The sequence below is a fragment of the Raphanus sativus genome, chromosome 7 (genome assembly GCF_000801105.2).
Source record: "Raphanus sativus cultivar WK10039 chromosome 7, ASM80110v3, whole genome shotgun sequence".
In the NCBI taxonomy this organism is placed as follows: domain Eukaryota; kingdom Viridiplantae; phylum Streptophyta; class Magnoliopsida; order Brassicales; family Brassicaceae; genus Raphanus; species Raphanus sativus.
In genome coordinates, this window is record NC_079517.1 from 6,132,545 (window position 1) to 6,152,327 (window position 19,783).

Below are 19,783 nucleotides of genomic sequence, written 5' to 3' on the forward strand. Positions count from 1 at the left end.
AGATGATTTGAAAATAAATCCGATTAACCAAGAGATTTCATTACCCAAACCAAACCAATTTTAATTTGATTTGATTTCCAGTTTGGACTTAAATGATCATAAAAGAAGGTAAGGCACAAATTTACAAGGACGTAAGAGTTGAAGGGAAACTATCTAATTAAAATTTACAAGAATACTCTTTTGATTTGGTCAACATTACAAGGTTAACTCATGAAGTAGTGGCAAATGCAACTAAACTTCTTCACATGACGAACTCAAACGGAGACGGCGACAATCTTCGAAACCCTAATCAGAGATCAAAGGGTTGCGAAACCTTCCAGGTTTCTATGTAAAGTTTTAACCTTTTTGGCTTTCTCTCTCTCTCTCTCTGTTTGAATCTGTAAACGGAGAAAACTAGAGACTGAACAAAGAGTGTTTTTTTTCTCTTCTTCTCCGAATCTGCAATGATGGGCTCTCTATACATTGCATGTGTTGAAAATCTCCGATCTTTGATAGTAGAAGCTGTTTCGTAGTTAGGTTAATCTGTGAAGAAACAGAGAAGAAGTAGAAAGGTTCACCATTTGAATACAAGGAAGCTTTGATTTGATTCTGCAGCTATGGAAGGGAACTACACTGATAAGACAAGAGTGTTGGACATCAAACCATTGCGTACTCTAAGACCTGTCTTCCCTAACGGAAACCAAACTCCCCCTTTTGTCTGCGCACCTCCTTTTGGTCCCTTTCCATCTGGATTCTCACCTCTCTATCCCTTTACCTCGTCTCAAGTGAACGAACAAACACCAGATCTCTCTCAAGCTCAAAACCCACCTCAACATCAGCCTCAGGTTCCACCTCAAACTCCACATCAGCCTCTTGTTCCACTTCAACAGCAGCCTTCGTTGGTTACTTCTTTGAGGCCATTTAGATCTCCTGATACAACGTCTAATGGAGACATAGAACCTGAGGGGTCTACTTTGAAAAGAAAGATCCCTAAACGGCGTCAGCTTGCTAACTTCGAGAGTGGGATCAGCGTGGCCGAGAGAGACAATGGGAATAGGGAGCTGGTGATGAGTGTTCTCATGCGGTTTGATGCGTTGAGAAGAAGGTTTGCACAGCTGGAGGATGCGGAGGACGCAGTTAACGGGATCATCAAACGCCCTGATCTGAAAGCAGGGTCGACTTGTATGAGCAGAGGGGTCCGGACAAACACCAAGAAGAGACCAGGTCTCGTTCCAGGTGTTGAGATTGGGGACATATTCTTCTTCAGGTTTGAGATGTGTTTGGTCGGGTTACATTCTCCGTCAATGGCTGGCATTGACTATCTGGTTGTCAAGGGAGATAACGAAGAGGAGCCTATCGCCACCAGCATTGTCTCTTCGGGATATAGTGATGTTAATCCGGATGTTCTGATATATACCGGTCAGGGTGGTCATGCTGATAAAGACAAGGAAGCATCTGACCAAAAGCTTGAAAGGGGTAACCTCGCGTTGGAGAAGAGCTTGCATAGGAACGGTGCGGTTAGGGTGATAAGGGGATTGAAAGAGTCTACTCATAGGGTTAAGATCTATGTTTACGATGGGGTCTATGAGATCAAAGAGGCGTGGATAGAGAAAGGGAAGTCAGGACACGACACCTTCAAGTATAAACTAGTGAGAGCTCCTGGTCAGCCTCCTGCCTTTGCTACATGGACTGAGATCCAAAAGTGGAAGACGGGTAAGTCTTCGAGGAAAGGACTCATCCTCCCTGATCTCACTTCCGGTGTTGAAGGCATAGCTGTTTCGCTTGTGAACGAGGTTGATAACGAGAATGGTCCTCCTTATTTCACCTACTCCACAACGGTGAAATACTCCATGTCTTTTCAGCTGACGACGACGGGGCAGTCTTCTAGTGGATGCGCTTGTGGCAACAAATGCAAACCGGGGAACTTGGAGTGTCACTGCATAAGGAGAAACGGAGGTGATTTCCCTTACACAGGGAATGATATTCTAGTTAGACGCAAGCCTATGGTGTATGAGTGCAGCCCGTCTTGTCCGTGCTTGACCTGCAAAAGCAAGGTGACTCAAATGGGAGTGAAAGTGAGGCTGGAAGTTTTCAAGACGGTGAACAGAGGATGGGGCTTGCGCTCGTGGGATCCTATTCGTGCTGGTGCGTTTATATGTGTGTATGCAGGTGAGGCCAGAGACAAGTCGAAGGTGCAGCAGACGATGGGTAATGATGATTATACTTTTGATACAACCCGTGTCTATACCCCTTTCAAATGGAACTATGAGCCTGGCTTAGCAGACGAAGGTGCTTCTGAGGAGATGAGTGAAGAACCTGAACTCCCACTGCCTCTTATAATCAGTGCTAAGAATATTGGGAATGTTGCTCGGTTCATGAACCATAGTTGCTCCCCTAATGTTTTCTGGCAGCCGGTTAGTTATGAGAACAACGGTCAGCTCTTCTTGCATGTCTCCTTCTTTGCAATCTCACACATCCCTCCCATGACTGAGTTAACTTATGACTATGGTGTTTCACGACCAAGCGGAGCTCAAAATGGCAATCCTATATATGGTAAAAAGAGGTGCTTCTGCGGAACAGAGTATTGCCGTGGTTCATTTGGTTGATGATAAAAACGTGAAAAAGGTTTGTTTCCCTGCGCTTTTATTATTATCTATTGAATCTATCTATATTCATGATCTCTGGATTGGTTAAGGCGAAGTGTTTGAGTTCCTGACTAGTGGAAGTGACTGTTTTTGGTGTGACAGGGTATAGTGTTCTTTTAAGCCTTCTCTTCAACGGCATAAGACGCAAGCTGTGATGGATTCTTCCTGCTTCTATCCCATCAAAGCCTTATCTATTTCTCTGATCTAGGAAATGTATCCTCATTGGTTTCTCTCCTGTTGGATATGTTTTTTTCAGATTGTTTTTAGGACTAAATCTATGGGAAGTTGGGAACTACTAGCCTGCCTGTGTTTGATTAAAAGATTTGATGACTATGATAATCAGTTAAACCACTATCACCCACACAGAAAACAGTAGAATTAACATGGTTACACCAAAAAACCATTTCGTCATTGTTATGTTGTTAGAATAGGATTTCTATCTATATTATTAAAAAAAAAAATAACATTGTTTGAAAACATCGATAAGAATATATTAAATGTGATATAGCTTCAGCTTGGAATAAAGAAAATCATCAAAGTGGAGCTTCATGAATTCTTCGGAACAACGAAGGTAGAGTTTTAATGCATGGTAGAAGGTCTTTTGTTGGAGTACCTAGTAAGCCTGAAGCATCTTTTGAAAGTTAGAGATGGACTATTGAAAATATGAAGCATCTTAAATTCATTGCTATCATCTTTGCCTCGATGATACTGATCTTATTGGTGCTATCTCTAAACTTTCAGCTTGGCCTTCTCTTAAGTTCTACTCTACTCACTTATTAGGTTGGCTCCACCATTTTCTAGATTGGAAAGTGTCTTTCCACTGTTATCAAGATATAATTGGTGCCAAGCTTATAGCCAAAAGTGTGATCAAGGAAGATCTATTTCAATCATATATAGCTGTTGGTTATCCTTTTTGGCTTAGCCATCTTTTTGTTTAGGATATGTTTCCTTATGATTGATGTAGCTCCTTCTTCCCTTTTGTATATTCCACTATTCAATGAAAATTAGTGTTTAAACAAAAGAGTATATTAAAAAAAAGTTTTATGTTATTAAAAAGTTATATATTCATTATATTATCAAAAATATCTATCTGAAACAGTTTTAAAATATATAAAATGACTAGATCTAATTATCTAAAAACATCTTTTATCTAAAATAATCATAAAACAAAATTTAAAGTTTATATACATATTTTAAATCAAAATAATAATTTAAAATTGATTTATATCAAAAATTGATCTAAAATATACATATATTCAAAATTGATGTTTACTAAAATGTTTTCTAATAACAACCATAATGAAAAATGTTTTCAGTATATAAAAAAGTAAAATACAAAACCAATTTCAAACACCAATTTAAATTATAGTTTTTATATTTTATATTAAAATATAATATATATAATTATTTATATGATGATATATATAAAATACTATTAGTTATATGATTACTTATATGGAAATAGTCTTTGTATTAGATCCACTCCTCTGAGATTCAATTCTTCTTCTTTATTCTTAAGAGAATTCCCCCCTCCCCCAAACAATTTTTAAGACCACCAAGTTCTTTTGAATGAATTCTACTCTGCTTTCGAGATAGATGATATATAATAATGACATAAAAAGTAAATAGTAAAAAATACATATGTATAGATGCGTATGTCAAAATCTATTTTTTTTTGAATCTAGATCTTAATTACAGATTGGTTACATGATTAGTAAGTTCAGCTTGGTAAACTTCAGTATTCAATTTGACCTCAAAGATTAAGCTGCGACATTCGATTTTTCGTTTTTGTTAGTTTAGTTTTTCCAAAACTCGTTTCCGTTAGGATCATATAGTTATGGCATGAATCAATAACTATCCAAAAATTATCAGATTCGATTTGGTTTTGATTATTTTTGTACCTTGTTTATCCATAAATAATCAAACTATTTGAATTACTCAGATAAAAATATATGTATCTAAAAGGTATTTGAAATACTATTTTTTTTCTAAAAGTTAAAGTTTATAAAGAAAAATACACTAGGATAGCCCCAAATTTTTTTTTTCACAAATATAATTTGTTTAAGGATCAAAATGACCAAAATATTTTATTAAAGAAGTAAATATATACTTATGTCATAGGATTAACTAATCTAAGACTTTAAGATTTAGAGTTAAAGAATAGAGTTTTGGAATTGAGTTTAAAACTTTATAAAATAAAAAAATAATATTAAAAATGGAAATAAAACTAAACTACAGCTCATATTAGTTAAAAATCGTTAATATAACTTATAATTTTATTTAAGTTTATTTATTAAATGACTACAAAAGATAAATTCATCATGTTCATGAAAAAATGAGCTGAAGCAAGTTAGCTCATAAGATAATTTTCATTTCGACACTCCTAGACTGAGCTAAAGGCAAACGACAGCCATCTTTTACACGTGTGAAAAACCGGCAACCGACAAAAGCTCCCAAAAGTCGTTACATCACGAAAAGAAGGAATACAAGTACGGAGGACGAAACCGAAACCTGCTACGTAGGTATCCCAGTCAGATTAGATCATCGTACGGCTAAAGATCAAATAGTTCTGATCCAACGGTTAATCTAAGCGTCTTCTTCTCCAACTGTTACAGATGTAGAGTGAAAAAATCAAATCAAAGATGTTTTTTTTTTTTTGAGAAAAGAATCAAAGATGTTAATACTAATACTAAGTGTTAATGTTAAATATATTTCTTACCAAAGCTGGAAACTTTAATGCTCTTATTTGTTTCCCTCTTGCTCTTCTCCTCCTGTCTCTCTCGTTTCGGAAACCCTAATCTCACGGAGCATTTCGATCTGCAAGTCCGAAATTTTCAGGTTTTTAATTTATTTCAAAGTTAGAAGCTTTCTAGGTTGGTGTTACTGTACATCTTTGAATCTACGATGAATGATAGGTTCTCTCTGATCTTTAGTTAGTAGTCTAGAGTAGATTAATCTGCTAAAGACTGTTCATTTTCCCCATTTTGCATATAAAAATCATATCTTTTTTTTTTGGAAATTTTGAGTGTTGCAGCTATGGAAGGGAACTTTGGAAGCTACACTGATAAGACGAGAGTGTTGGAGATCAAACCATTGCGTACTCTAAGACCTGTCTTCCCCAACGGAAACCAAGCTCCCCCTTTTGTCTGTGCACCTCCTTTTGGACCTTTTCCTCCTGGATTCTCTCCTTTCTATCCCTTTAGCTCTTCTCAAGCAGCGAACCAGCACACTCCTGATCTCAATCAAGCTCAGAATCCACCACAGCCTCGTAACAACAACTCAGAACCTTCGTTGGTTACTCCTCTGAGGACATTCAGGTCTCCTGACACAACAACATCTAACGGGGACGTGGAGGAGCAGCCACCTGAGGGTTCGACTGTGAAGAGAAAGATCCCTAAACAGAAGCGTGCTCCGCTTGTCTGTCCTGAGAATTTCGAGAGCGGGATCACCGTGGCTGATAGAGAGAATGGCAATAGGAAGGTGGTGATGAGTGTGGTCATGCGGTTTGATGCGTTGAGGAGAAGGTTTTCTCAGCTGGAAGATGCCAAGGAAGCGGTTAGTGGGACTATCAAACGTGGTGATTTGAAAGCGGGATCTATTTGTATGAGCAGAGGGGTCAGGACCAACACCAAGAAGCGACCTGGCGTTGTTCCTGGTGTTGAGATCGGTGACGTGTTCTTCTTCAGGTTTGAGATGTGTTTGGTTGGGTTGCATTCTCCGTCGATGGCTGGCATTGACTATCTGCTTGTCAAGGGAGAAACAGGAGAAGAGCCTATCGCCACTAGCATTGTGTCTTCTGGTTATTACGATAACGACGAAGGTAACCCTGATGTTTTGGTGTATACTGGTCAGGGCGGTGGTAATGCTGATAAAGAGAAGCAAACCTCTGACCAGAAGCTAGAAAGGGGTAATCTCGCATTGGAGAAGAGCCTGCTTAGGAACAGTCCGGTTAGGGTAATAAGGGGGTTGAAAGAAGCTTCTCAGAGTGCTAAGATCTATATTTATGATGGGCTCTATGAGATCAAAGAGTCATGGGTAGAGAAAGGGAAGTCAGGACACAACACTTTTAAGTATAAACTAGTGAGAGCTCCTGGTCAGCCTCCTGCCTTTGCTTCTTGGATTGCGATACAGAAGTGGAAGGCCGGTTTGCCTTCAAGGGAAGGACTCATTCTCCCTGATCTCACTTCCGGGGTTGAAAGCATAGGCGTTTCGCTTGTGAATGACGTTGATGCCGAGAACGGCCCTCCTTATTTCACCTACTCCACAACTGTGAATTACTCAGAGTCGTTTAAGCTGACACAGCCTTCTGTTGGATGCAATTGTAGCAACTCCTGCAAACCAGGGAACTTGGACTGTCATTGCATAAGGAAAAATGGAGGTGATTTCCCTTACTGCGGTAATGGAGTACTAGTTAGCCGCAAGTCTTTGATACATGAATGCAGCCCATCATGCCCGTGCTCGGCTTGCAAAAGCAAGGTGACTCAAATGGGAATAAAAGTGAAGCTTGAAGTTTTCAAGACAGTGAATAGAGGATGGGGCTTGCGGTCGTGGGATCCCATTCGTGCTGGTTCGTTTATATGTATATATGCAGGTGAGGCCAAAGACAAGTCGAAGGTGCAGCAGCAAACGATGATGGCTGATGATGATTATACCTTTGATACAACCCGTGTCTATACCCCTTTCAGATGGAACTATGAGCTTGGCTTAGCAGACGAAGAAGCTTCTGAGGAGATGTCTGAAGTACCTGAACTCCCACTGCCTCTTATAATCAGTGCTAAGAATGCTGGGAACGTTGCACGATTCATGAACCACAGTTGCTCCCCTAATGTTTTCTGGCAGCCTATTAGTTATGAAAATAACGGTCAGCTCTTCTTGCAAGTGGCCTTCTTTGCTATGTCACACATCCCTCCCATGACTGAGTTAACTTACGATTATGGTGTTACTCGACCGAGCGGAACTCAAAATGGTAACCCTATATATGGTAGAAAAAAATGCTTTTGCGGATCAGAGTTTTGCCGTGGTTCATTTGGTTGATAATGGCTAGAAAATCTACCTCCCTCTAGTAAACAACTGGAGGCAGATGATTATGAATGGAACAGGTCAGTATCTCTTTCCTATATGTTGTTTTATCTACTGAATCTTTATAGATATGTGAATATGCTTAAAAAGATGGGACCGCTGGTTTTGTTTATCTGGCAGGGATCTTTTGAAATGACTCCTTTTGGTGGCCACAAATGTTTTAAAGACTCCCTTTGATCTCTCTCTTCATAATCATAAGACCTTTGTCTATTTCTCAGATTCTGGAAGATATACTCTCATGTTTGTCTCCTGTTGGATATGTAATCTTAATAGTAGTCGGATTGTTTTAAGGACAAACCTGTATCTTGTTTTTTTTTTTGTATTTAAGTTTGTAGCTGGACTAAACTTTTGTAAGGCAATTATCGAACTAGGAACTGATTAACGACGAAATAAGATCAAATCTCGATGTTCTTTCTCTTTACAAAGTAAAGCTTGTGGGTATGTTACAACAAAGTGGAGAATTACAGCCAGAGATTTATGTAACAACATTGTTACACTACAATCAAACAAAACCTACTCTTTGAAATAGTAAGCAACCAAGGTGGGGAAAAATGGGAATATATAATCTTTTGTATTTACTTCCGCTGAAGGGTGTTGTATAAAAGAATTTTTGATTTGAGAGATGTTGCCCTTTCCTGATATTATCTCCTTACAGGATCCCCAACTTGGTTCATTTCAATTTCCATGCTTTGGGGTTCTATGAAAGTTCCAAGCTTTTCAGCCTCCCTAGCAATCCGAACATCTGAAGGTCTGTAATACTCACAGAGATACTTAATAGCGAATCTAGGAAGCAATGACGTCACAACAATGGCAAGCAAGCAAAACCAGAACATCCATGTCGAGGTCACTTCGAAAATTGCCCTGTTTCACAGCCATAAAAGGAAAAAACATTAGAACTTATTAAGGCTTTCTATATCCAGAATTTGCATTAACAAAATGAGAGGAAGAAGTTTTACCAGTAACCAGGGAGTGTGGGTATAACATCGATCACAATAACACATATACAAGCTGCAACAATGGATCCCCATACGGCTGCGTGAGTGATCCAGTTCCATCTTATTATATCCATGGCCAAGTGAAGATTGACAACCACAACTGCAGCAATGGTCCATAGATCTCCTAGGCTCGACGTGTCGATGGTACTGCCCCAATAAGCAAAGAGAGGAATGAAGAAGATGGCTGCACTTTGCCAGATTGTGTCAAACATCATATACCAGAAGAGCGTTGTGGAGTATCCCTCTCCCCTCTGGCCAACACCGTAGAGCTGAGGATGATTGAGAAGAGTCCTCCTTCCGAGGTCTTTGTCAAGAATACCGATAATTATTGTAGGAACTGATGTGTATATGACTGAGTACAAGACACTACTCCATTCCGTGATGGCCGTTGTCAATGTGTAGCAAGTAAACAAAACGTACCTATGTGAAATTGGTTGTGAAGGTTAGTAGTCCGTGGTGATTGTTTAAGACGGCTTGGAATAAAAAGGGCAGTAAAGACGGTAAACTCACCAAAATAAAATTAGAACGAAAACTGCATTTCTATAGAAATTGTATAGTATCATGTAGCCCATCCTTTGGTAATTCCAGTGTCCATGGACGAGCAATAGCGGAACTAAGAATCTGAACTGTCCCATTGCGAAATCAGATGCCATCACAGCTTGGCGACCTTCTTGGCCACTGATCCCTACCCCAACATCAGCCATTTGGATCATGGAGACGTCATTGGCACCTGTCAAAAGCAAATGGGAAGGGTGAGAGAAATAAAACAAAGAAGCTGGTTCAGGCAGAAAGAGAGGGGAGCCATTACCATCACCAATGGCGAGAGTCATGTCGGAAGTCCGGTTCTTTACAAGTGCAACGATTCCAGCTTTCTGGAAAGGAGCAACACGGCAGCAGAGTATCGCAGAGCATTTACATGCCACTTGGAAGAGCTGCATTGCAAAAAAAACTTGAGTAGTTAGTTACACCACTATGAAAGAGTGGTCAGTATCAGAGTATTTCATCAAAATTTAACTTACCACATCTTCAAGATCATTGTCGAGTACATATATGAGACTGGTACCGTCAATAATTAAAGCTACACTTTCGTCATTACTTTCAATACTGGCGTTTGCTTCTTCTAAGCTCCTCCGACAAGAATCCAACGAGTTGCTATTTATCACAATCTGCCTCATGTTTCTTGTCAGTAGCCTCGATGAGAAGCCAATAGATATGGCAGTTTCTTGCTTGTCACCAGTCAGGACCCATACTTTTATCCCTGCGATTCTCAGAGACTCTATTGCTTCCGGGACACCACGCTGCAGTTTGTCTTCGATCGCAGTGGCTCCTACTATCCTAAGGTTAGTCTCGATGTTTCCAGCAACCTTTCTTAGCAATCCTGCCCTACCAATCAAGGCGGTGCTTGCCGACTCAAACGAAGAACGCCAATGCTCAAACTCTGAATCGTTCAGCTTTCTCATCCCAACAACAAGAGTTCTCAAACCATCAGAGGAGTAGGCATGAAGTTGTCTCTTGGTCTCTTCTATAACGTCGCCGTAGGATTCATCCATGACACTAAACATGGATGAGTCTGCACCTTTTACAAAGAGTTTCACCGACATGTCGGGGCATCCCAGTATCACCGACATTCTTTTTCGGTCACTATCAAACTCATGCAATCCCAAAACATTATACCTTTGCATTTCTCCTCGCACATTAATAACTATATGACCAGAGGTTCTCTCAATGAGCAAGAAACCATATGAAGCTGCTGCATAGACTAACGCTTGTTCATCAGGGGACTCCCCTTGATAATCTACCAGCTTTACATTGGGATCAGATGTGTTGGTAACGATCGGCACAATTGTATTGCAAGCTGCCAGCGAGAGGAAGAACTCGTTCGCACGTTTTGCTTCTTTGGTTGCATAGCCATTTTTCGTCAATTCAAGAAGCACAGGATCAACTCTCACCCTCATCTTTGGCTTCAAAATATTTCCATCAACTGTAGCATGATAAAAGTATCAATCAATAACGTACTACTCTTTAACAGCACAAAAGTTTATAAAGAAAATATTTTCTTTACCTTCAATGGAGTAACCAGCATGCTCAGACTCCCAGTCAGAGTAATCAACACCTCCTATGCAGGCACATTGAAACTCCATCTTGTTGTCAGTGAGAGTACCAGTCTTATCAGAGAATAAATACTTAATCTGCCCCAAATCTTCGTTTATGTTCAAAGCCCTGCACTGGAAACTTGAATTCGAAGACTCGTCGTACATCTGATCATCTCGAGTCATGAAGTACGCTTGACCAATACGGACAAGCTCCATGGATATGTAGAGAGAAATGGGTATCATGATCTGGTACACGATGACCGCCATAAAGAAAGTGAAGAATATCTCCCAACCCCAACCATAGTAATTATGATTCTTCCCTCCTGGCCTCTCCGAGTAGTCCTTTCTCCTATAAAAGAGAATCGTGTCCAGGTCATCCCTGTGCCGCCTCAACCACACAGCAGCCGTGGCGGCCGCGGTCGTACACAAGGCGATGAGAAACAAAGACAGCAGAATGATCTCTAGATTCATCCGAGTCTCCAGCCTACTCCTCTTGGACGGCGCTCCTGAGTTGTTAAGCATAGCTTTCGTCTCGCCGCCAGCGTAGACAACAACCCCTAAGGCCCACTCAGTGTTCTTGAGCTCACATCCTCTGAGAATAATATTAGAAGGTCCAAGAGAGAGCCTTCTCCCATCGATCTCCATGTTCGCTTGAAACCCGTATATGTTCCTATTCGGTTTCTCACATTTAATAAACCCATCAAACGTCTCCAGATCATTAGCCTTCTGAAGCGTCTCCTGCTTGGCGTACCTCGTCTTCAGATTAGACTCTCCATCCAAGTTAGTCGTCTGAACATATACAACCCCGGTGGGATCACTCGTGGCCAAGAGGACCATGTCACAAGGAAGCGACTGGTTAGACACAACTTTGATAACCTCCCCAACGCGAATATACTTCCACTGCTTCTCTCGAAACTGACCATCCTCGAAGACTAAAGCAAGCCTATTGTTCTCGACTCTATCCGACCTATGCCTCCTGAAATCCTCGTAAGCGTCTTTAATAGCAGAGACAAGGAGAACAAACGCGAGCGGCATGATGGACGCGCCTCTACCGAAAACCGCAAGCTGAGGGAGCTGGTTGAGCACGGCTATGACAAGAAAGTAAACGTAAGCGACTCTGTGGAACTGTTCGAAGAGGTTCCTAGGCAAGAAGGTGAAGACAGAGTACTTTGCTGTCTTGATGGAATTGCCAGTGAACTCGAAGCTCTCGTTGGTTTTGTCGGGGTCGTTGATGTAAACAAGACGAGCGTCCTCGTCTTTGATCTCTTTCTGAGACATGGTGAGCATCTCGGAGTCGGCTGATCCGTGGCGGATGCGCTTTGATCCTGGATCGTTGAAAGTGACTTCTCTGAGGGAAGGGTCTTTGGAAGAGAGGCTCCATCTCGAAGAAATGGAATCGTTGCGATGATGATGAGGATGAGGCGGTGGTTTGTCGATCGAGTTCTCCATGGATGAAAAAAAAGGAGGGAACTTTACGGGTTCATTTGAAACAGAACCTCAAAGGGATGATTCGAGCTCAAAAACCCCCACCCCCTTGATCCAGCGAAATGATGGACCTTTTTGTTTTGGGGGGCAGATCGAGAGGGAGAGAGATCCTCAATCGGAGAGACAAAAAGGCCCAACCTTTACGACACGACACAAGAATGGGAATTGATGCGGGGAGATTGATTGATTGACCCTCTGCTCTGAGCTTAATTTTGGGTGGATCCGGATCGTTGAGATTTTTCGCTTTTCTTTTTGTTTGCGCCAAAATAAATCAACCAAAGAGGTGAAGAGAGGTGACGTAAGCGAATACGAAGAAGCAGAGGAAATAAATTTTTTAAACAAGGAATAAAATGAGAGGAGAAAGAGGAAAGATAAATGCTAATTAAATGTGAGTTTTCCGTCTTAACGAAGACGAAGAAAGGAACGACAAGGAGACGACTTGTGAGATAGAGAGAGATCTAGAGACGAAGAACAGGAGTAGGTCGGAAGAAGAAGAAGAAGAAGTCGCCAATGGCTGGCGACTTCGACCAATCTTTTATTCAATTTAAACTACTTTGAAAATTTAGGCACAAATAAAACACACAGGAGGAACCATGTCGTGTTGGCCCCAGAGCAGCGCTTCTAGAACTAACATATGACTTTTTTTGAGCCACCGTATTACTATTACCCAAATTATTTATTTCGCTCAATATAATAGTCATAAATATTTGAGTACCCAATATTTGACGTTTGAATTTTGATGCTTTGGATAATTCAATATTGTTTGTCATTCAGAAAATTATGAATTTGTATGAAAAGAAAAGTATATAAACATGCAATTGATTTTAGATGGTTTTTTTTCTTTGGCTTAGTATATACTATATGATACTGGAGATTGGATACATAAAAAGTTTACTACACTAATGAACAAAACAGAAATTAAATTCGTGCAAACAAATATAATTCAATGCCTAGCATGAATTCTGAGATGGTCCACATCATACATTTGTTCTGAGCTTGCACGTATTGTAGGGTATATATTTTTTTGTTTTCTTTTTGACATCATTTTTTAAAAATTGTTTTCTGACATCATATTGTAGGGTATATATAATGTAATATGTATAGTTACTAGTTTACAAAAAAAAAAAATATATGTATAGTTACCATCGTAATCAGCCTGATCGTAATGCTTCTACACAGTGGATAATAAGGCCTAAGACTGTTTAATTCATTTGATAGAGTTGTTATTTGAAACGGTAATTGATGTGAATGTTTATAAAAAAACAAAAAAAAACACTAAAATTTAAAATTAGTTTCAAACACGTCAAAGAAACCAATTTGTTAAACCTGAAGTTTCCTTAAATAAACAAAGAGAAAGACAACGCAATTCAGCTAGTGAGTGAGTCTCACATCACATGGCCACCCAGACCTATCTAACAACTACTTCGAGAAAACGATTTCCACGCTCTTAATTTTTTTTTTAATATTTTTTTTATTCTTAGAGATCTTGGGCTCGCTATGAGGCCAAACCGTCTATTGGGCTTTTCACAGTGCTTCTAACAAAGTTTTTGAATAATGTTGTTTGGGCTGTGAACAGTGTAGGTGAGATAAATAATGACTGAGATATAAAACACTAAAACGACCGTGGTTTGGGTCTTCTCTGCCGTTGAATCTCTCTCTGACCAACCGTCGCCGGAAAGCTATATGATCAATCTCTGATTGGGCATCTTCCGCCTTCTTCCATGGCCGGTGAAAGCACAATCGGACCCGACGGTTTGTTCCACAACGCGGAGGTGACAACGAGCGGAAGACCAGTGCTCCGCCGCAACGAAGTCGAGTGTTTCCTCCTCTCCTCCGTCGACCTAGATTCCGAAGACGATCCGCCGCGGTTCGCCTCCCTGAGGTCCGGAAACCTGATCTTAACCACTCATCGTCTCATATGGATCCCTTCTTCTTCTCAGTCAAACGCCTCCCTTCCTCCTTCTTCACTCCCTCTCGCCTCGGTGACTCACATCTTCTCCCATAAGAAGTCCATCAAGTCCATGTTCCACTCCCCTCGGATCCGGTTCCAGGTGGATTCGGTTGTCGTCGTGACGATTGTGTTCAGGGGGAAGGGTGATTTCGATGGGTTTTTGACCAAGTTCTGGGAGTGTTGGAGGGGGAGAGCTTGGGAGGAAGATGAGAAGAGGGAGAGCGAGGCCTCGGGCTCGGGGACAGGAGCTGGAACTGTTGCGCAGGGTTTGTACGGGAACGATGGAACGGTGAGGATGGTGGGATTGGCTGGGATACTGAGGAAAGAGCAAGAGCAGTGGGAGAGCACTGATAAGAGCTTGCAAGATGCTTTTCAGGATTTGAATGCTCTTATGGTATTATTGTGAATACAAAGTTGAAAACTTTATTGATTGTTTGATTGAAACTCTTTGTTTTGTTGGTGTTTACTACAGAGTAAGGCTAAAGAGATGGTGAGTCTGGCGGAGAAAATGCGGCAAAAGCTCTTGTCTGCTCCTAGTAGTAGCCAGAACGGATCAGGTGATGATGAGGAGATGGGGTCTAAAGAAGAAATGCAACAGTGGATGTTGAGCGTTGGTATTATCTCCCCTGTTACTAAGGAATCTGCTGGAGCCTTGTACCATCAGGAGTTGTCTCGCCAGGTTCTCTTCCTCTTAGTTTTGCAACTAAAGATATATATTTTTTCTGTCATTATCATTAGCTTTTATGTTCTATGATTGTTACTAATAGTAACAATCTACCACTGCCCTAGTAGAGATACTAGAGAAACCTTTTAACTGTTTAGCTTTTAATTTGTGTGCACCTACTACAAATTGTGTTGGATTGTGGGGGAATTCTTGTTCTTGACGTCCTTCAAAATAAACTTGTTTACCATACCTGCAGTTGGCGGATTTTGTCAGAATCCCATTAGAACAAGCTGGTGGGATGATCAGCCTTACTGATATGTATTACCACTTCAATCGTGCTCGGGGAACAGGTTGGACCTTTTGTTATCTACAATGTTTTAACGCCTGTAAATCTGAAATCTTTCTTTGCATCAGAGTTGATTTCTCCAGACGATCTGTGGCAAGCTTGTACCCTCTGGGAGAAATTTGATGTGTATGTCTTTTCTTGAATCTTTCCTCGTAGATTATTTTTAAAGAAGACAGTCTGTAGAAATATTGACTGTGGCTCATGTGTTATGATTGGTAGTCCAGTAATGCTACGGAAGTTTGATAGCGGTGTGAAGGTCATCCAGAACAAGTCCCATAGTGACGAGGAGGTACTCTCAAGTCTCATATTTATTAAGCTTACTGCTTTGGATCCTGTTCTCACTTTTCTTGCTACGGAACGCTGTTCTTTTTTCCCATCCTTCTGATGAAATACTTTTCTGGCCATGTAGGTTATGAGTAGAATCAGAACGCTTGTGACTAAAACCGAAACTCTAAGAACCGGAGTCACTGCTAGTGATGCAGCTTTGACATTGAAAATCGCTCCAGCAATGGCCAAGGAACATCTACTATCTGCAGAGACCAAAGGTAATCAGAACCCCAGCTCGTAGAAACCGGATACCATAAGAGCTATGTGATTCTCACGCTGCCATTTGTTTTGTTTTGATCAGGTCTGCTGTGTAGAGACATGAGCCCAGACGGGCTTCGATTTTATTTCAACCTGTTTCACGAGTTCGATTTGACCAATCTCCATTTGTAAGTCAAATAGCACACCATAGATGTTTTTCCCGTTGTGTTGCTCAGTGAGAAACTAATAAACCTTTGGGCTTGGCAGCGTGAAGGACTTTGGGACATACGGTGAATGGGTCAAAGCGACTACTTTGTTGTCCGTATGACAGTATTTGATGTGTACACATGCAAACAAAAGGATCAAAACATTGTTTCACTTCAAAATAGTGTGCTTTTTTTTGTAAGTTTTGAATTTGCTATTCTGTATTTATATCCGCCAGACAGAGCTTCAAGCCTGACAATCTAAAAGATAACTTTGAGAATAACAAATCCCATTTGCACATCCTTCTAAAAACATCAAGTTGACTGTCGAATGGTAAATAAGTGAAGAGATTGGGACACAGTTAATCGGCTTCAAGGGCTGCAATCTCGTACCTAATGTCTTCCAAATACTCATTGATGCAAGTCACAGCGTCTTGCACTCCTCTAATAGCTTCCTTTAAAGCGTTGTCGAACTCAGCATCCGCTTCTGCTTCCTCTGTTCCTGCAGCTTCAGTGATCTCATGAAGATGAACACACTCGTGCTGCATCGGTTTCTTGAACTTGCAGTTCTCATGTGTGAGCATCCGTTCTGACGGCCTCCCTGCCTTCTTCAGTACCTGTATTGTGACCGTCTGCAAGAAAATAAAAAAACGAGGAACTAAAGTAAGAAACTTTTGTTCCGTCCAACAAGTTAACAGTTTATATATGTTGGTAAATAGGATTGAAAACCAGATGCAGTTTCTGCTTCTCCTGAGTTTGAATGTCGCTGAGCAGTTGAGCAAGATCCGATCTTCCAACTTCTGGATTCAGAAACAGAGTTTCCATTTCGCGCACCTGCGTTATTCCCCATCAAACAAAGGCGCAATCTTTTAACACCGTATATGTTCTTCGAACAACATTGTGAAAGTCACCACGCAAAAGAAAGAAAAAAAAAGAAAATTCAGACAACAATAATGCCTACTTGTTTGGAGCATTCGTTGAACTCAGCAGTAATCTCGCTGCACAGCTTCTGATAAAGTGCTTCACCACTAGTCTCCACATACTCTGAGAATCCTCTGAATAAATGAAATTCGAAAAACATAGCCACATTAACAGAGAATGATCTTAACTGTTGTAGTAGTGTAACATATGAAGTAACCAAAACATGTAAAAATCTTAACTTTTATTGAGACATCTCTTCCTCAACAACACTATCAGTTACTAACTCCAAACATCTCTCAATAACAATCACCAAGTAAAAGCATCCCCATGACAATGGTTTAGGATAACTCTAATAGCAAATAAACACAGTCCAAAGATGGAACCTTTTGAGTTTGGCGTAGGCCTGGGCTCGACGCTCCTGAATCTCAAGCAATCTCCGAAGCAAAACCAGGGTTCGAGAGGCTACCCCCGTGGAGCTACTAGACCCAACACATTCGATTTCCATTTTCCCGTCGATGGGATCACTGATTGAAACCTTCTTCTGAAAATCTTCGGCACTCATCTCTCCTAGACTCTCTTTCAACTTCTCAAACACGACAGAGAGAAAAGAGAAACCAATCTCAGTAATAAGTTAAACCGTTAAATTTGATCGCTTTTATACCGAGTCCGGTTATTAACTATTAAAAATCGGTTTAGGCGGTTTGACTTTTCAAATGATTGGCTTATTAGAGTTCCGACCAATCTGGTGGTCTGCGTTTTCAAAGTAGTGCCTTTGAAAGATTCCTGGAAGAATTATTCTTATCAATCTCTCTCCTTCCTTCTCCTCGTTTTCTCCGTGAGCGGCGACAAGAGTTCTGCATCTTCAGGTTAGACTCTGTTTCCTTCTGCTTTATATCAGATGTCTGAAGCAAAGGGATCGGTCGTTTAACTTCAATACGCATCCAAGTCGCGCGACTCACGTCTTGTTAATGCATTCCGAGTCCGATCTTGTTTACGTGTTTTAGTTTAATTGATGTGAAAAAAGTATGAATCTTTAATGGATCTCTGTATCGTTTTTGAAACTGTTAGGGGGGAAGCTATGTCTGCGGTGGAGGAGAAGAGACCATTGATGATGAGGGGAGGAGAATCATCACCATCATCTGATCGGAACCTCCCTGATTTCAAAAAATCCGTGAAGCTCAAGTACGTCAAGCTAGGTTACCATTACCTCATCACGCACGGAATGTACCTCCTCCTCTCCCCTCTCCTCCTCCTCATCGCTGCTCAGGTCTCCACCTTCTCCCGCAAGGATCTCGCCACCCTCTGGGAGCATCTCCAGTACAATCTCATCTCAGTGGTCCTCTGCTCGGCTCTCCTCGTCTTCATAACCACCATCTACGTCATGACTCGCCCCCGTCCTGTCTACTTGGTCGACTTCTCCTGCTACAAACCCGACGATGCTCGCAAATGCACCAAGAAGATCTTCATGGAACGGTCCAAACTCACCGGCTCGTTCACCGAGGAGAATCTCGAGTTCCAGAGGAAGATTCTCCAGCGTTCGGGGCTTGGGGAGTCGACTTACTTGCCTCAGGCTGTCCTCAACGTTCCTCCGAATCCTTGCATGGCGGAAGCGAGAAAGGAAGCTGAGGCTGTGATGTTTGGAGCTATAGATGAGCTTCTTGCTAAGACCAATGTGAATCCTAAGGATATTGGGATCTTGATTGTTAACTGCAGCTTGTTCAACCCTACTCCTTCTCTATCCGCTATGATTGTTAACCACTATAAGCTCCGTGGTAACATACTCAGCTACAACTTGGGAGGAATGGGATGCAGCGCGGGGTTGATTTCGATAGATCTCGCCAAGCATCTCCTCCACTCCATCCCCAACACTTATGCTATGGTGATCAGCATGGAGAACATCACGTTGAACTGGTACTTCGGGAACGATAGGTCGAAGCTCGTCTCTAACTGTCTTTTCAGAATGGGAGGTGCGGCGATTCTTCTCTCGAACAAACGATGGGACAGGAGGAGATCGAAGTACGAGCTTGTTGATACGGTCAGGACGCACAAGGGAGCTGATGATAAATGCTTTGGCTGCGTAACTCAAGAAGAGGACTCCACGAGTAAGGTTGGTGTGACACTGTCCAAAGATCTAATGGCTGTTGCCGGTGATGCTCTGAAGACGAACATCACGACGTTGGGACCACTGGTTCTGCCGACATCTGAGCAGCTCCTGTTCTTTGCGACGTTGGTGGGAAGGAAACTCTTCAAGATGAAGATCAAGCCGTACATCCCGGACTTCAAACTAGCGTTTGAGCATTTCTGCATCCACGCGGGAGGAAGAGCTGTTCTCGATGAGCTGGAGAAGAACTTGAAGCTCTCTGATTGGCACATGGAGCCTTCGAGGATGACGCTCTACCGTTTTGGTAACACGTCAAGTAGCTCTTTGTGGTATGAGTTAGCGTATAGTGAGGCTAAAGGAAGGATCAAGAAAGGTGATAGGATCTGGCAGATTGCTTTTGGTTCAGGGTTTAAGTGCAACAGCTCGGTTTGGAGAGCAGTGAGGTCTGTAAATCCTAAAAAGGAGAAGAACCCATGGATGGATGAGATTCATGAGTTCCCGGTTGATGTCCCCACACACGCAACAATCTAGAAACCACTCAGCCAGCGTTGTGTATTGTTCTGAAGAGACCTCTCTTGTTTTTGTTTTGTTTCCATGTTCTCTTGAGTTTTCTTATCTTTGAGATTCTGCTTTTGTTCCATTTTCTCTTCCTAATGAGCTTAGCTTGTTCTTGATTGGTTGGCAAATTTACCAACCTTTTTTTAACATTATTTCCTCCTTTTTGGGTTTAAAATAAATTTCAGAACAATTTTGTAGATGAACTTTGTATTTATGTATTCTTTACCCACTAAATGAC

The 19,783-nt window shown here is 41.3% G+C and overlaps 6 protein-coding genes across 7 annotated transcripts; 4 read left to right on the forward strand and 2 right to left on the reverse strand.

Annotated features, from left to right (window-relative positions):
• Positions 1-215: 215 nt before the first annotated feature.
• On the forward strand, positions 216-2,978 carry LOC108818015 (histone-lysine N-methyltransferase, H3 lysine-9 specific SUVH1). Its single transcript, XM_018590862.2, has 2 exons — positions 216-2,604; positions 2,727-2,978. The coding sequence occupies exon 1, from the start codon at positions 597-599 to the stop codon at positions 2,583-2,585; it is 1,989 nt and encodes a 662-aa protein (XP_018446364.1). The 5' UTR covers positions 216-596; the 3' UTR covers positions 2,586-2,604; positions 2,727-2,978.
• A 2,328-nt stretch (positions 2,979-5,306) lies between these two features.
• LOC108815877 (histone-lysine N-methyltransferase, H3 lysine-9 specific SUVH1) lies at positions 5,307-8,119 on the forward strand. Of its 2 annotated transcripts, none has more exons than XM_018588399.2 (3): positions 5,307-5,462; positions 5,659-7,723; positions 7,824-8,119. In XM_018588399.2, exon 2 carries the CDS (start codon positions 5,661-5,663, stop codon positions 7,656-7,658), a length of 1,998 nt encoding a protein of 665 aa, XP_018443901.1. In that variant the 5' UTR covers positions 5,307-5,462; positions 5,659-5,660; the 3' UTR covers positions 7,659-7,723; positions 7,824-8,119. The 2 variants fall into 2 exon arrangements, with proteins under 2 accessions (XP_018443901.1, XP_018443902.1); XM_018588400.2 differs by having other exon boundaries at positions 5,310-5,462; positions 5,651-7,723.
• On the reverse strand, positions 8,082-12,817 carry LOC108815876 (phospholipid-transporting ATPase 1). Its single transcript, XM_018588398.2, has 6 exons — positions 10,761-12,817; positions 9,718-10,679; positions 9,507-9,630; positions 9,209-9,428; positions 8,660-9,118; positions 8,082-8,564 (listed from the first exon to the last, which is right to left on the reverse strand). The coding sequence occupies exons 1-6, from the start codon at positions 12,238-12,240 to the stop codon at positions 8,345-8,347; spliced, it is 3,465 nt and encodes a 1,154-aa protein (XP_018443900.2). The 5' UTR covers positions 12,241-12,817; the 3' UTR covers positions 8,082-8,344.
• Positions 12,818-13,906: 1,089 nt separating this feature from the next.
• On the forward strand, positions 13,907-16,268 carry LOC108815879 (vacuolar protein sorting-associated protein 36). Its single transcript, XM_018588402.2, has 8 exons — positions 13,907-14,621; positions 14,700-14,906; positions 15,148-15,241; positions 15,306-15,363; positions 15,457-15,526; positions 15,647-15,782; positions 15,866-15,950; positions 16,030-16,268. Exons 1-8 carry the CDS (start codon positions 13,998-14,000, stop codon positions 16,088-16,090), a joined length of 1,335 nt encoding a protein of 444 aa, XP_018443904.2. The 5' UTR covers positions 13,907-13,997; the 3' UTR covers positions 16,091-16,268.
• On the reverse strand, positions 16,123-17,509 carry LOC108815880 (uncharacterized). Its single transcript, XM_018588403.2, has 4 exons — positions 17,270-17,509; positions 16,927-17,020; positions 16,695-16,799; positions 16,123-16,597 (listed from the first exon to the last, which is right to left on the reverse strand). Exons 1-4 carry the CDS (start codon positions 17,446-17,448, stop codon positions 16,328-16,330), a joined length of 648 nt encoding a protein of 215 aa, XP_018443905.2. The 5' UTR covers positions 17,449-17,509; the 3' UTR covers positions 16,123-16,327.
• A 112-nt stretch (positions 17,510-17,621) lies between these two features.
• Positions 17,622-19,742, forward strand: LOC108815878 (3-ketoacyl-CoA synthase 11). The gene is made up of 2 exons (XM_018588401.2): positions 17,622-17,752; positions 17,955-19,742. The coding sequence occupies exon 2, from the start codon at positions 17,965-17,967 to the stop codon at positions 19,516-19,518; it is 1,554 nt and encodes a 517-aa protein (XP_018443903.2). The 5' UTR covers positions 17,622-17,752; positions 17,955-17,964; the 3' UTR covers positions 19,519-19,742.
• The last annotated feature ends 41 nt before the right edge of the window (positions 19,743-19,783 follow it).